At 45.7% G+C, this 14454-nt stretch overlaps 1 protein-coding gene across 1 annotated transcript in view; it reads right to left on the bottom strand.

Moving 5' to 3' along the window:
• Positions 1 to 14454, bottom strand: part of LMLN (leishmanolysin like peptidase) — a 2253233-nt gene that overhangs the window by 2201756 nt on the left and 37023 nt on the right. Inside the window, exon 2 of the mRNA XM_044073684.1 lies at positions 5445 to 5527. Within this exon, the coding sequence (XP_043929619.1) occupies positions 5445 to 5527 (83 nt within the window). The remainder of the gene's footprint in view (positions 1 to 5444; positions 5528 to 14454) is intronic.

Below are 14454 nucleotides of genomic sequence, written 5' to 3'. Positions count from 1 at the left end.
CGCCTTATGCAGAGTGCCTTAAAGCCCTTTCCCTTTACTCAAGTCTCCTGTAGATTGCTGAAGGTTGATCTATGCCTTGCTTGCAAGTCATCAGTAAACCCCACACTTACGAGTCTCCTACATATTCATAAGTCAAAGAGTACCGGAAATACAGGGTCTAAGGACCTGAATTTTGTTTGGGACAAACAGAACATGATGGTGAGGCAGATGTGTGTCTCCCGAGACTGTCCCTCCTATGGAAAAGGCTTCCATAGGAGGGACAGTCTCAGAGACACACATCTATGGAAAAGGCTTCACATCCATGAGAAGCTGACTTCATCTATTACCCAGTTTAAGCACAGCCTAAACAAGTGGATGGAGACTAGGAAATTTACACCAGTCCTGGCAACCATAACCTTATGGAAAGAGATAGTTTATAAATGCCTGGCCCTCAATGTCCTATTTGGATGCAAGACATCATTATTCTTTTGAGAAAACTTGGCTAGGCTTAGAAAGTCCTCTTGGGTCAATAGCCTAGTAACTCTCTATGAATCCAGGAGACAACGGCTTGCTTAGAAACAGCCAAACCCAATGTCCTGGGATGAAAAGAAACAAAAAGCAGGTCAGAGTTATGAATGGTCTTAGTTTTATCCAAATAATACCTGAGCTGTTTGTGCAAATCCGAGATATGCAGGACCTCAAGCATTCTGAGGAGAAGGAAAAAAAAGGAAGGGAGTTGTACTGTCTGATTTAAGTACATCTCATTAAAAACCTTGGGAATAAAAGGAGTAGTAGTAGAAAAAGACACCCTGTCTCTGCAAAGAACCAAAAAAGGAAGAATGGTCATAAGGGCCTGAAGCTCAGAAATCCTCCGAGCAGAAGTCCAAGCAAGCAACAAGACAGTATTTCAGGTACAGCACTGCAGAGAAGCTGAAACTTCAGGCTCAACAGGAGTTGGACTCAATTTTTCCAAAACAAAACTAAGGTCCCAAGGAGGAGGAATAGGCTCCCTTGGGGGACAAAGATGTAGGACACCTTTAAGAAACTGACTCACCTCAAAATGAGAAGCCAAAGGAGGATTCAAGGGCAGATGAGCAGAAACAGCTGACAAATGGACCTCTGCAGAAGAATAAGCCAAGCCAGACTGGAGCAACTCTCACAAATAGGAGGACCCCTACTGAAAAAAGTTCCTGGCTATGGACATGGCAACAGACAAAATCTTTTCCATTTGGACATACAAGACTTTCTGGTTGCTGGTATTTTTGCCTCCTGTAAAACCTTATCCTCAGAAAAGATGAGATTAAATGAGATAAAAACGTTATCACCCACTGTATCAGTTGAAGAATGGACAAGTGACCTGTATGAGATCTAACCTGTGAGGTAACTTGTAATTGTCTCTGGCCAGATGCAATAACAGGGGGATCGAGTGCTGTCTTGGCCAAAGGGATCACTAGTAAGATTTTTGGGGAGTCCATCTGAATCTTCTGCAGGACTCCTGGAAGCAGAGAAAGAGGAGGAAAGGCATAAAGAAACTCCTTTCAAAGGAAAAGAAAGGATGTCTGTCTTCCACGCCAGATGGCATGGCACTCTGGAACAGAAAAAGGAGCTACCTATTCAGAAGGGAGGCAAAAGGATCTACCTGAGGAATATCCCACCAACGGACTATGTCCAGAAACACGTCTCTGTGAAGCATTCATTTGTGAACCTGTGTTATGGACCATCTCAAGGAGTTCACCACTAGACTGCGCTCTGAAGGAATATACACTGTCTAAAGAGTTAGCTGATAATAGGACAGCCAGATCCAAGGCCTGAAGAGTGAGCCTGCAAAAAAGATAATACTTTGTGCCTTTCTGCTTGCTGATGTACCACATCACTGTGGTGCTGTGCTTGTAAACCTTCAGGGGACTTGGAGAGAGCATAGGGTGAAAAGCCTGAAGGGCTAGAATCAGAGCTCTCACCTCTGATGTTGATATGGTCTGACTTCTGATGGGGGGGGGGGGGCAGAGACCCTAAACTTTCGGTTTATCACAGGAAGCTCCCAACCTCATGTCTGAAGCATTGGTGAACAGTTCTTGCAAAAGAACCTGAAGCTGAAAAGGCATGTCTGAGCTGAGAGTAAGTTGCTGAATCCACCATTTGAATTCCTGCTTAAGACAAGGAAGGAGAAGCAGTCTGAAATCCACAGAACGGCAATGCTGAAGGCAAACTGACTTAAGGTACTGATAAAGTTTCTACATATACAGACTGGCAAGAGGGAGCATTGGAACAGAAAAGGCCATGAATCAGAAGCCCAAAAGATGCTCCCTGGCTGAAATGTCAGCAAGAGGAAGAGTAGACTGAAAGAACACTGTCATGGACAATACCTTTGGAGCTGGAAGACAGGCCAACATTGTCACTGTCTGAATCCTGCATCCCACATACACATGATCCTGAGAGGGAGACAGGGTGAACTTTTGGAAGTTGACAGTGAAGCTCAGATTCTGAAGAAGAGAAATGGTGAACTCCAGAGCCTGTAACAGGCAACTGAGAGAAGGCGCCTGAATCAACAGGTCATCTAAATAAAGAAAATTATGAATGCCTTGAAGCCTGCAAAAAGCAATCACAGGGGCTAGGTATTTTGTGAATATGCAGTAAAGAGGTCAAAGTGCAAAGTAGAGAACTGAGAATGACAGGAAGAAACAGAGAAATGCAAAAACATCCTGAAAAGAGGATGAATACGAATATGAAAAGCATCCTTCAGATCCAAAGACACCAGAAAAGCCTAGGGCAGCAACAGACATTATTTGAAGAGAAAGCATCCAAAAAGGAAGGAGCCTTGAGAAAGGTGTTGAGCAAGGAGAGATCCAGAATAGGTCTCCAAGTGCCCTCCTTTCAAATAACCAGGAACATTCTAGAGTAAAACCCCTTTCCTACTTGGGAAGGAAGGACAGGCTGAATAGCTCCCTGTTCCAGCAGGGACCCAAGAATCTCTTAAAAATGAGGAAGCTACTTTTGAGAAGACTGATGTATCCCCCAAAAAGGGAGGGAGGAACTTCCACAACAATCCTGACAGATGAAGGATAGGGCACCAGAATCTGAGGTGATGAGTTGTCACTTTAAAAGAGAGAGAGACACAGACAAGGGAACCTGGCTGAGGGCTGGGGGCAAAATGTCAGAGAGAGGCAGATCTGTCAGAGAACAAAGGCTTCTGAGCAACAGCAGTCTGAGATGACTTAGCAATAGGAGCTCACCTACCACCCTTCCTGCCTTTAGTGGCCTGACGAGGCTGCCTGCGAACAAAAGTAGACCTAACACAGGATACCTTCTCTGGAACGTAGGGATGGAGGACAAAAAAATGTTTAAGGTCCTACAAATTCTTCAGAACAGATCATCATATCAGCAGAAGCAGTCTCAAAAAGAGATTTTTATTATCCAAAGAAGCATCCACCAGCTTGACCTTAACGTCCTCAGCTAATGACTGCAGACAAAGCCAAGAATAACACCTCATGACAGACCTAAAGGCAGCAGCTCTGGAAAAGGCATCAGCAGCAACACAGCTGTACTTGACAGAGTGGTGTGCCACCTGAGAGGTAGAACCCAAAACGGAGGAAGCAGAGGACTTTCCTTAAGAATCAGGCAGGTCAGAAAATCTTAAATCTTACAAGCCTAGGCAATCAGGCCCAGAACATATCTGGTCATGTGGGTCTGGTAATTAATGGCCCTAAAGTCCAAGCTAGCAGCAGTAGACCTTCTTTCCATTCCTCTCCATGGTCCTACTGTCCTTATCCAAAGGCAGGAGCTTGATAGATGGCAAAAGCTTAGAAGGCTTGTCAGAGGAAACTGACACCACAGCAGAATCATCAGGACGAAATTTAAACAGGAACTGGCAATCCTCAAGAACCCTGTAGATTGTCTCATGTTTACTGGGAGCAGGGAGTTGAGATTCAGGAGTTTTAGAGGCAGCTATAGAAGTGTCAATCAAGGCAGCCGACACAGGCGCTACATATCAGACATCTGAGAAGAATTCTGTGTAAAATACTCATCATCCTGGCTACTGTGTCCCCAAAAGACATTTCCTCTAAAGGAGACTCAGGACTAATGGATTCCACTTCATCACAGCCATAAGCTAAGGAAGAAGGCATCTAAAGAATAAGCCAAAGATCCCTCATCAGACTCTGAATCCTCATCTGAAGAATCAGGTTCCCTAGTCCTTTTACAAGGAGTGCAAGTCCAAGGTAGACTAGGCAGAGAAACCCCTTGGGGAGGCTTCACAGCCATTAAGGTATTAAACAGGCCCAGAGTAAACTCCTACCATTCCCTCGGAGGGTCTTTAGAAAAAACAGAGGAATGCCTGGTCTTCTGCTATTTCTTGGTAGGGATGTCAGCCTAAAAAACACCAGAGGTTTTGACCCCAGATGAGATTCAGAGTACCCAGTACTTCTTCGCCAAACAGAATCTGTGGAATTCCATTACAGCCCTCTAAGACAACCAACTGCGGTTCCCCCTCAAAATCCAGAACAGACACCTGCAAAGCCTTAGAGGGTGTGTGAAATGAAGGCTCCTTGCTGGCCTCCAATGAGGTCACTGCAGAGGAATCAGATGTCGATAACGGACGGCCTACAGAGCCATCACCAGCTTCTAGAGAGATGACCAGTGAAGGCTGGAAAGCAAAAGATTCTGGCTGAGATTTATTTGGCCTTCTTTTTGCCTAATGGTACTATCTCAGGATTAACTGATTCCACCACGCTACCCTGGGCCAACTGTTTAAGCCACTGGTTCTCAAGATAAATGGCCAGGGAAGAAAACAGTGGGCGGAATCAGTTAAGCCTGAGGTACTACCACTAGGCAAGAAGTCGTCCAAGAAAGTTCCAAGTGTCTTAGGCACAAATGCCTTACAATTACTACAGGAAGAATGGTCACGAGAAGCACCTAAACAAAAGAAATACTGTTTATGACCATCGTTATGAGGAATCTTCCTCCCACATTGACATTTTCCCTTCTTGGATGTTATGAACTCCACAACAGAAAAACACCACCAACAATAAGTAAGAAAAAAAAAAAAGACCCCAACGGGGCACTTATCTAATGGCAATGACAACAAAAGGTGTTCAGATGATGTTTGTACTGATGGCAAAGAAGTTCAAGGTAACTGTATCCATACGTCAACTTTATACTCTACGTCCTGTACGGGTAGCATGTGTGTGATGTACAGGATATACAAGATCTAAAACCTTTGGTATACTGGCAGAACACTGGGCTATCCTTGGCAGGAGATCCCCAAAGTGAAGAATACTGCAACAGTGTTACAGAAGGACATCTATAAATTACAGCCAAGAAAAAATTAAACGTCTGTAGTTGTCTCCAAAACACTTAAAATAGACGAGTCTGATAACCAGAGGTAGAAAATTCTCGTAACTGTCAAATGATCGTCATATGGTTTAATAATTCATAAACGGAAACACAGTGGAACATTCTTCTTAACTTACCTACTAAGCAAGACTGTTCCAGCAGACTTACGAACTTGGAAAGTCTTCCGCAAATATCCAATGGCTTGTGGGAACAGTTTGTTCTGGAAACAGGAAAAAAATATATCAGTCTCTCTTTTATTACACCTGTCTGCTACTATACTACAGAGGTCAATGATTATTAAACAAAAAGACAATGAATTCTACATACATAACAGCAATTTCAGTAACAGCTAATTTCTCACCTTGTGAACTGCCACCAACTCACTTAACTTTTCCTTCACAAAACTACATACAGGCTAAATAAAAAGCATGTGACTGTGTACCCTTGCAATAAAAAGTGAGTAGCAAAGAAAACTGAAATTCTGAAATCCTCATTTTAGTCTTTCATGTACGGTGTCAAGAAATGCTTTTAAGTTCACAACAGCTAACATGCTCAGGACATGAGATGTCAAGAAACCTGCTTCTATTACTTTGTATCTGTACCTCTGGGTTCATAACGGGTGTGAAATGTTCAGCTTTTCAGTATATTTAGTGGTAATATTTTTCATAATTTAAGGAGGCACAAAGTTGTAAACTACCCTTTTTGCTGTTGTTACTAGTATCTGTTTCTACAAACAACTTAAAGACCTTTTGTTAGCCTCACGGGTATTGTGCTTGAAACACCAACATTTAAGCAGTACTGGGTCCAGCAAAGCATTAACTACAACAATTAAATCTCTCTATAAAATCAGTAAGAAACTGCAACATTTTACAATAATGTTACTTTACTTTTAATTATTTTTACCAGTTCTACTACCAACTGTCAAGCCTCCACTACAGTTAACACCCATTTATTCCTCTTTATGCAGATACAGCATGACCACACTGTGGTTACCATACAGGCTGTTATCAGAGGGCTTTTTTCTGGATGCCGTACATTTCGCCTTGTATGTAAATCACTGATGACCAAGGAAAAGCACTCAATGAAACACCTGAATGGTGTCACCAATTTCAAGTGATGCTACCCTCAATGATTATTTCCCCTTCACAACTCCCTCTGTATGATCTTCAGTCACAACTACGGATTCTAGCATAAAGTGAGCGCACCCACTCCTCCCTTCCTGTTGAGAGCATCAAGCATTGCCTCATCACTCTTGCCAGCATGTGCACTGTCCAGGCTGCAAACTGAAACCTAGGCCATTTGAGACACAGCCAGGGCTTTATCACTCTACACCATGAATATGGAAAAAACAGAATCATTTAAATGATTTGCTTAATGGAGTTATATTTATTTTTAGTACAATGTGTCTGGGCACACACTATCTGGATCAGGTACTTTGCATGTCTAGAGATTAGTCACTGTAATGATCCATGCAACAGAATAAGGATTTACCAGTAATACCCCTCAGGATTAAATGTACAACCCCCAAATTGTGCAGTTTAAGTGCAATTTACCATAACAATATTTGTTCTAATATACCACTGTTGCAGTAGCCTAAAGCTACATGGGTCCTACCCCACCACAACTAGACAGCTTCCAAAAGCTATGGGCAATGTCCAACCACTACAACTGTCAGGTGGTTGAGCTGGGCTCCATGAAAAAGACACTTGGAGCATGAAGAGCTTCGCAGCATTGTTTGCCCAGGAGGGAGGCAAGACCCCTGAAGATCAGTGCTAGGAAACAAACCAAACAGCAATTATAACAAATAAGAGTGGACAAATCCTTACCCTGACAACACCAAAAAAAAATACAAGCAAGAAAAGATGGCTGGGGGGAGGGGAGGTCACTGCAACAGTGATTTATTACAGCATCTACTATTACGGTAAGTTTTACTTAAACAACTGCATTACGTCCAACCACAGATCACTGCTGCAGTAGCCTAAGCTATATGTGTAAACTTTTAGTTATGTACTCACCATAACTTCAGATGTTTGGGATCCATCTCGCCTACATTCTGACTGATGGGTTCGGAGCCGATCCTCGGCTCCGACTCGGCACGCTTATGCCAAAGAGCGAAGTCTCTTATTGGCTGAGCTTACTATATCCCAGGATGCACCACTACCAGTCCCCCAGATCTAGTTTGTCCGCATACATGCACACACGCATGCACTGCTTATATAACATTGACAGATGATACAAGATAAAAAACAGTAGAACCCAAACCGTTCAATCTCTTCTGATCTCCAAGGCAGGGGGAAGGAGGGTGGGTATTAGGAATGTAGGCGAGATGGATCCCAAACTTCTGAAGTTATGGTGAGTACATAACTAAAAGATGTTATGTGATCCTATCTCGCCTACATTCTGACTGATGGGACAGCGTCCTAGCACCTAAATCCTGGGTGGCTCACTGGAAAACACTCCTGAGTACCATGGAACCAAATGATGCTCGTCCTTTAGATGCCACATCCAATTTATAGTGGGAAATGAAAGTGTGCGGGTTGGACCAAGTAGCCGCAGCACAAATTTCAGAAATAGCGAGCTTGGAATGGAATGCAATAGAAGTAGCCATAGCTCTAGTAGAGTGAGCTTTGACAGATGTTGTAAGTTGCTTATTTGAAGAGGAATAAGCTTGAGTTATGCAATCTCTGATCCATTTGGCAATAGTAGCTTTAGTGATGGATTTACCCAATTTATTATCTGAAAAGGACACAAACAATTGATCTGTTTTCCGAATTTGCTGAGTCCTATCTAGATAGAAGCGCAATTGCCTGTGAACATCCAATGTATGGAAGGTGTATTCCGCTTTGTTTGAAAATTTTGGAAAGAAAACTGGTAGCTCTAAAGATTGTTGGAGACAGAGATTAGAGCAAACTTTGGGGACAAAAGATGGATTAGGTCTAAGTGATACTCTATCCTTGTGAAAAATCAAGTATGGTGGTTTGATAGATAGGGCTTGAAGTTCTGAAACTCTTCTTGCAGAGGTAATTGCAATCAAGAAGGCAGTTTTCCAAGACAGATATTTCAACTCACATGTAGCAGCCGGTTCAAAGGGGGAAGATGTTAAGGCACAAAGTACCAAATCAAGATCCCACGGAGGCAGGATGAAAAACTGGGGGTCTTAAAAGCACAGCACCTTTCATGAAAGTTTTACATAATCTGCTGCTCATCAACAGTGGGTCTGTGGAATCGTGAAATTTGGAGATAGCTGCTAATTGGACTTTAATAGTAGAGACTGAAGATCCTTGATTAAACAAGGATGTCAAAATTTCAAGACCTCTGGTATCGGGGCAGTAATAGGGTCTAATCCTCTGAGTTGAGCCCAGATAGCAAACCTCTTCCACTTACTGTGATACAACTTCTTAGTGGTGGGTTTGTGGGCTGAAGATAAAATGTGAATAACTTCCGGGTCCAAGGTGTGATTTCTGACTATAGTCGGAAGTGGAGGAGCCAAGCTGTTAATTTCAAAGTGTGAAGGGACTGGTGCTGTTGTCCCGACTGATGAACCAGAAGGTCCGGAATTAGGTCCAAGAACCAAGGACCGTCCAGAGTATATTTCTGTAGGTAGGGGAACCATACCTGATGAGGCCAGTACGGCAATTAGAATCATTGTGGACCCCAATTGGGAAGCTTTCTGGATGACTTTGGGGAGGAGTGGAATCGGAGGAAAAGCATAAAGCAGTCCTGTTGGCCAAGGTTGGACTAGAGCATCCGTAGCGGTCTCCCTGACGCTGGGTCAAGGAAAAGAACCTTTGCACTTCGTGTTTCGTGGTGTTGCAAACAGGTCGCAGCACGGAATCCCCATCTTTGAAAATCTGAGCTGCTACTGTTTCGTTCAGAGACCACTCGTGAGGAGAGAGAATAGTCCTGCTCAGTCTGTCTGCCAATACATTGGATTTGCCTGGAATGTGGGTCGCTACCAGGAAGCGCTTGGTAGCCACTGCCCATTCCCACACCCTCATGGCCTCTCTGCAAAGGGGGTAAGATCTGGTCCCTCCTTGTTTGTTTAGATACCAGACTACCGACATGTTGTCTGCATGGATGGCGATAATGCCTTGAGGGAGAAACTTGTGGAGGGCTTGTAAGGACGGAAGTACAGCCCTCATTTCCAACACATTGATATGGAGAGATGTTTCGTTGGGAAGCCAAGAACCTTGAACTGACCTGCCCAGACAATGCCCCCCCCACCCCGTCTGGGAGGCATCCGTTGTCAAGGTGGCCACCGGAGGGGGTATAACAAAAGGTCTTCCCTGATTCAGATTGGATGGCAGAAGCCACCAGCGGAGGTCCCGTTTGCACGTTTCTGTAATCAGTATGTGATGATTGAGGGGGAGATCCTGAAAAGACCATTGTGTCGATAACAGCCACTGAAGAATCCTCATGTGCAATCTTGCCAGAGGAACTAGGAGAACCGTGGAAGACATTGAACCTAAAAGTTGCAGGACCATCCTGGCTGGGGCTTTGGATCTTAGAAGCAGGGCTCGGACTTGATCTTGTAATGTTTGTATCCTTTCGGTAGGAAGGAAGATTCGCATTAACTTTGAGTCTATCTCTGCACCTATGAATCTTATGCGCTGAGAAGGCAGCAAGACAGACTTTGACCAGTTGAATGTAATTCCCAGGGAAGCACCCAGGGAGATGGTGGCTTGTAGGTTCTCTAGTAGTAGATGCCTGGTGGTGGCAGTCAGGAGCCAGTCGTCCAGATAGGGAAACACTTGGAATCCAAGACTCCTCAGGTGAGCAGTCACTACTGCCAAACACTTGGTGAACACCCTGTGGGCTGTGGTGAGACCAAAGGGCAGAGCACAAAATTGGAAATGACTGTCTCCCAGGCTGAAGCGCAGATACCTCCTGGACGCCTGATGTATCGGTATGTGATAATAGGCGTCCTTGAGATCTATGGAGCACATCCAAACATCTTTCTCCAACAATGGGAGAATCGATTGCAAAGTGACCATTCGGAATTTGGACTTCATGACGGACTGGTTTAGTTTGCTGAGATCCAAAATGGGTCTCAGGTCCCCTGTCTTTTTTGGCACTAAAAAGAACCTTGAGTAATTTCCGGATCCGATCTGGTCTGTGGGGACCGGTTGGATGACTCCTTTTTCTAGCAGCTTTGAAGCTTCTACGGCTGCAATTTCCCTTTGACTGGGTGGTGGGTCCGGGATTTTTTTGGACGGTGGGCGTGAGTGTGTGAAGGGAATGGTGTAACCTCCGGCAATAATCCGAAGCACCCATCTGTCCTGAGTAATAGACTCCCAGGCTTTTAGGTGCTTGGCAAAACGGCACCCGACTGGCTCCAGAGCAGCACAGCCGGGCAATCCCTCATGAAGTGTGGGAGGCTGAAGAGCCATGAAAGGACTCACGGTCTCCAGTGTTGCGGGGGCCTCTGCCGCCTCTGGGACGGCGTCTCCCAGAAAAATTTCCCCGTCCTCTGCCTCTGGAAGGGGAATCTTCCTGCTGTTGGGGAAAGAATTTCTGTGATTTGCTGAACCATATCGTCCCTCGTCTTTTTGCCAAGGGATAAGGCTGAAAGGGAGTGGAATAACGTGCTCTACGGCAGATAAAGTCTTTCCCTCCTGCTCACAGCGGTAAGAGTGTCTTTACCTTGGGTCCAAACAAAGATGACCCATCAAAGGGAGCGTCGGCAAAGGAAGACTTGAAGGCCTCCGCGAAATGACACAAACAGAGCCAGGCTTGTCTCCGTAGAGCCACGCCTGTGCCTGCCGCTCTGCCCGCCCCTTCGGCCGCATATGAAATGAGCCTCATGGACGAGTTAGAAATCGAGTTAAGGATAGCCAACTGAGAGCTAACCGACTGGGCTAGCTGCTGAGGTAGGTTACCTGAGAGGGAGTCTGAGAGCTCCTTGACCAGATCCCTCTGTAGTCTGGTGAAATGTACCAAATAATTCAGGGACCTCAGAGTAAAGGCCGCTGAAGTCAGGGTGCGCTTCCCGTACCGGTCCATGCTCCTAGACTCCTTATTAGGAGGATGGATGGAGGTTGAAGCCTCTGCCACGTCCTGCTGGGTAGCAGATGCCACCACCATGGCATCTACAGCTACGCCTTTCGTTAAGAACTCCTTCTCGGGTGGGGCAGACAAAAATTTGTTAGGGCGAGAAGGCACTGGTTCCACAGTATCTGGATGTTCCCACGCCCTCCGACAAACCAAATCCAGGAGCTCGTCGAAGGGCGGAGACACCCAGGAGGCGGAGGGCTGAGCCCCGAAGGCCTTGAGGAACACCGACTCGTCAGCGGAGGGGGGTTTGGAATTCCAGCCACCTCGTTGCTTGAGGATTTCTAGAATGTCTGCAAATGAGACATCATCCGAGGATGACTTTGGGGACCCCTCCGCATCATCAAGATCAGTGTCCGATGTAAGAGACTCATCGGGGGAGTCCACGTGCTTCCTCTTGCACGATCTCTTCCTTGGAGGCTCCTCCGAAGACAACTCCGAAGACCCTCAGGAGGAGGGAACCCCAGTGGGGTAACCTCAGGCCCCGGGGCTCCGCTGCCTAGAGACAGGGGAACTGCCAAAGACCCAGTCTCCATGCCCAGGGAAGGTCCCGGTAAAGCCGTAGAGATGGCCGAAGAAGACTTGGCTAATGCACTCCTCATAGCTCCGAAGGCCGGACCCCCAGAATCCTGGGAGGGTCCAGTCTCCAGAGCCATGATAGCAGACGGAAGTCCCGCCGCCGAAGCACCGAGAGGGAGGCTTGGAACCGACAACATTGGTCCCGAAACGTCACCCCCGGGTCCGGCCGAAGAAGTCCGTGTGCTAAACTCGGACCCGAAGGCCGGGGTTGGAGTAAGGGTCGGAGCCGACCCTAGGATCTCCACTGGCTCCATCAGCACCTGCTCCAACGGAGCCGAAGCGGTCGGAGGAGGAATGGCAATGGAGTGGGCTATCGGCTCCGAAGCCAATTGGGTCGGAGCGGAAACAAATTTCTGAAAGACTGGGGACTGGAAAAGTCTTTGGAGCACCCTGTCTATGTCCGAATCTGACATCCTTGATGACCTGGAAGAGACCGAATGGGTCCGAGTAGGCCTCTCCAACGGCTCCAAGGGACTAGGGGACCGGCTCCGAATCGACTCGACAATTATCGGCGCCGAAGGAATGTCCAAACCAATTTCCATCGGTGCCGAAGAGGGCTTCGGCGCCGAGGAGGAAGTGTCTGAGCGGACAACCTTCATCGGCTCTGAGATCAGTGGAGCCGATGAAGATGACCCGCCTCGATGCCCCAGACGCCGGCTCCAACCCAGAGGAGTCGAGGCTGGAGGCATCGAGGCAGACCGTTCCGCCCTCGGCTCCGAAGTCCGTGGAGCCGAAGGAGAAGCCTGCCTATGTTTTTTGGCGGTCGGTTCCGACGGACTGGTCGGAGCCGACGCCCTTTTCTTTTTAGCAGGAGAAGGAGAGGAAGCTAATGCCTCTTCAAAAGAGGGTTTAATAAGGCCTTTTAATATAAGTTTATTTTTCCTCTCTTGGAGGACCCTCGAGGAAAACGCGTGGCACATGCTGCAGGACTCCTGCAAATGTTTGGCGCCCAAACAGTACACACAGAGAGAGTGGTCATCTGTGATTGACATCTTGAAACTGCACTTAGTGCACTTTTTAAATCCTGAAGGCCTAGGAGCCTGCGACATAATGGCAACCAATTTAGTGTAACTTAGCCAAAACCAACACACTAAGAATGACAGAAAAAAATTTCTTCTCTTTCTTCTTCTTCTGGTTTTTTTTTTTTTTTTTTTAAACAAAGGCTGTCACAAATAAAGAAGAATAACCAAAGGGGTCCAACAGCCCCTAAATAAAAAGGGACTAAAACAGCCAAGGACTGACAGGGGAAGGCCCTTAAACTCAAAGGGAACCTCTGATCAGAACAAAACGCATTCACTACACAAAAGACTTTACAGAAAATGCTCACTCAAACACCAAAAACACAAGATAGCTGTTAAAACAGCTTTTTGTTGAAGATTTAGAAAATTCCTGACAGGAAAGTAAGTGAATAAAGCACTACTTAGCTCAGCCAGCTCGAGACCACGTCTTAGCTTGTTAGCGGCAAACGAGATCTGGGGGACTGGTAGTGGTGCATCCTGGGATATAGTAAGCTCAGCCAATAAGAGACTTTGCTCTTTGGCATAAGCGTGCCGAGTCGGAGCCGAGGATCGGCTCCGAACCCATCAGTCAGAATGTAGGCGAGATAGGATCAAATAACATCAATAGTTTAGGGAAGAAAAGGGGAAAAAAGGGAGAATCCAATAAACTAAAACTCCAGGAGCCATTGAAGAATAAGCCTAGCAAAACCTGTTTTAGATCTGGAAAAGGAATCCAGTTTGTAGTGCTTTGTAAAAAATGCGTACAGAGGACAATGTTGCTGTTTCTAGAATACTTTGAGTCTACCTCTTTCTAGAAAGACACCAAAGAAGCCAAATCCCCTATAGAATGAGCTGTAACCCTATCTGAAAAGGGCATATTATGATGTGTATAACAAAAGGTAATAGCATGAGAAAACCACTTGGAAACAGTCTGATTTGAAACTGGTTGTCTTTTTATCTTGCCTTCATAGGAAACAAACATCTGATCAGCTTTCCAGAAAGTTTGAGTTTGGTCTAAGTAGTATCTCAGCTGTCAGTGGATATCTAGAGTGCGGAGGATCCTTTCACAATTGCTCTTGAGTTCAGAAAGGAAAACTGGAAGATTAATAGTCTGGCTTAAAGTAAACACTGAAACCACATTAGGCATAATGGTAGGATTTATTCTCGAAGAAACTTCGTCCCCCTAGAAAAAGTACAGTTGTGCACACTTACCATAAATGTAGATGTTCGAGTGTATTCACTGTTGCAGTCATCACATTTGGGTTATCTGCCTGCAGGTAAACCCTCAGCCGGCCTGAATATCAGAGTCTTCGGATTTCTGTGTCGGATGCTGTCGCTTCTTCCATAATGCCAGGTCGTCAGGGGTCTAAAAGATGCAGCCGACGCCATTACATCAGTTTTTCTTGCCCCAGATGTCAGGTTCCCCCACAACAGGAAGCAATTATATGGTATGATACACCCCATCAAAAAGCAAATACACATGAAAAAATATATATACCAAACAATAAGGAAAGGTAGA

This window comes from Protopterus annectens, chromosome 6.part0, assembly GCF_019279795.1.
Source record: "Protopterus annectens isolate FY-2018-M chromosome 6.part0, PAN1.0, whole genome shotgun sequence".
Taxonomy (NCBI): domain Eukaryota; kingdom Metazoa; phylum Chordata; order Ceratodontiformes; family Protopteridae; genus Protopterus; species Protopterus annectens.
The sequence above is the reverse complement of the archived record's forward strand: the minus strand, read 5'-3'. Positions and strand labels throughout refer to the sequence as shown.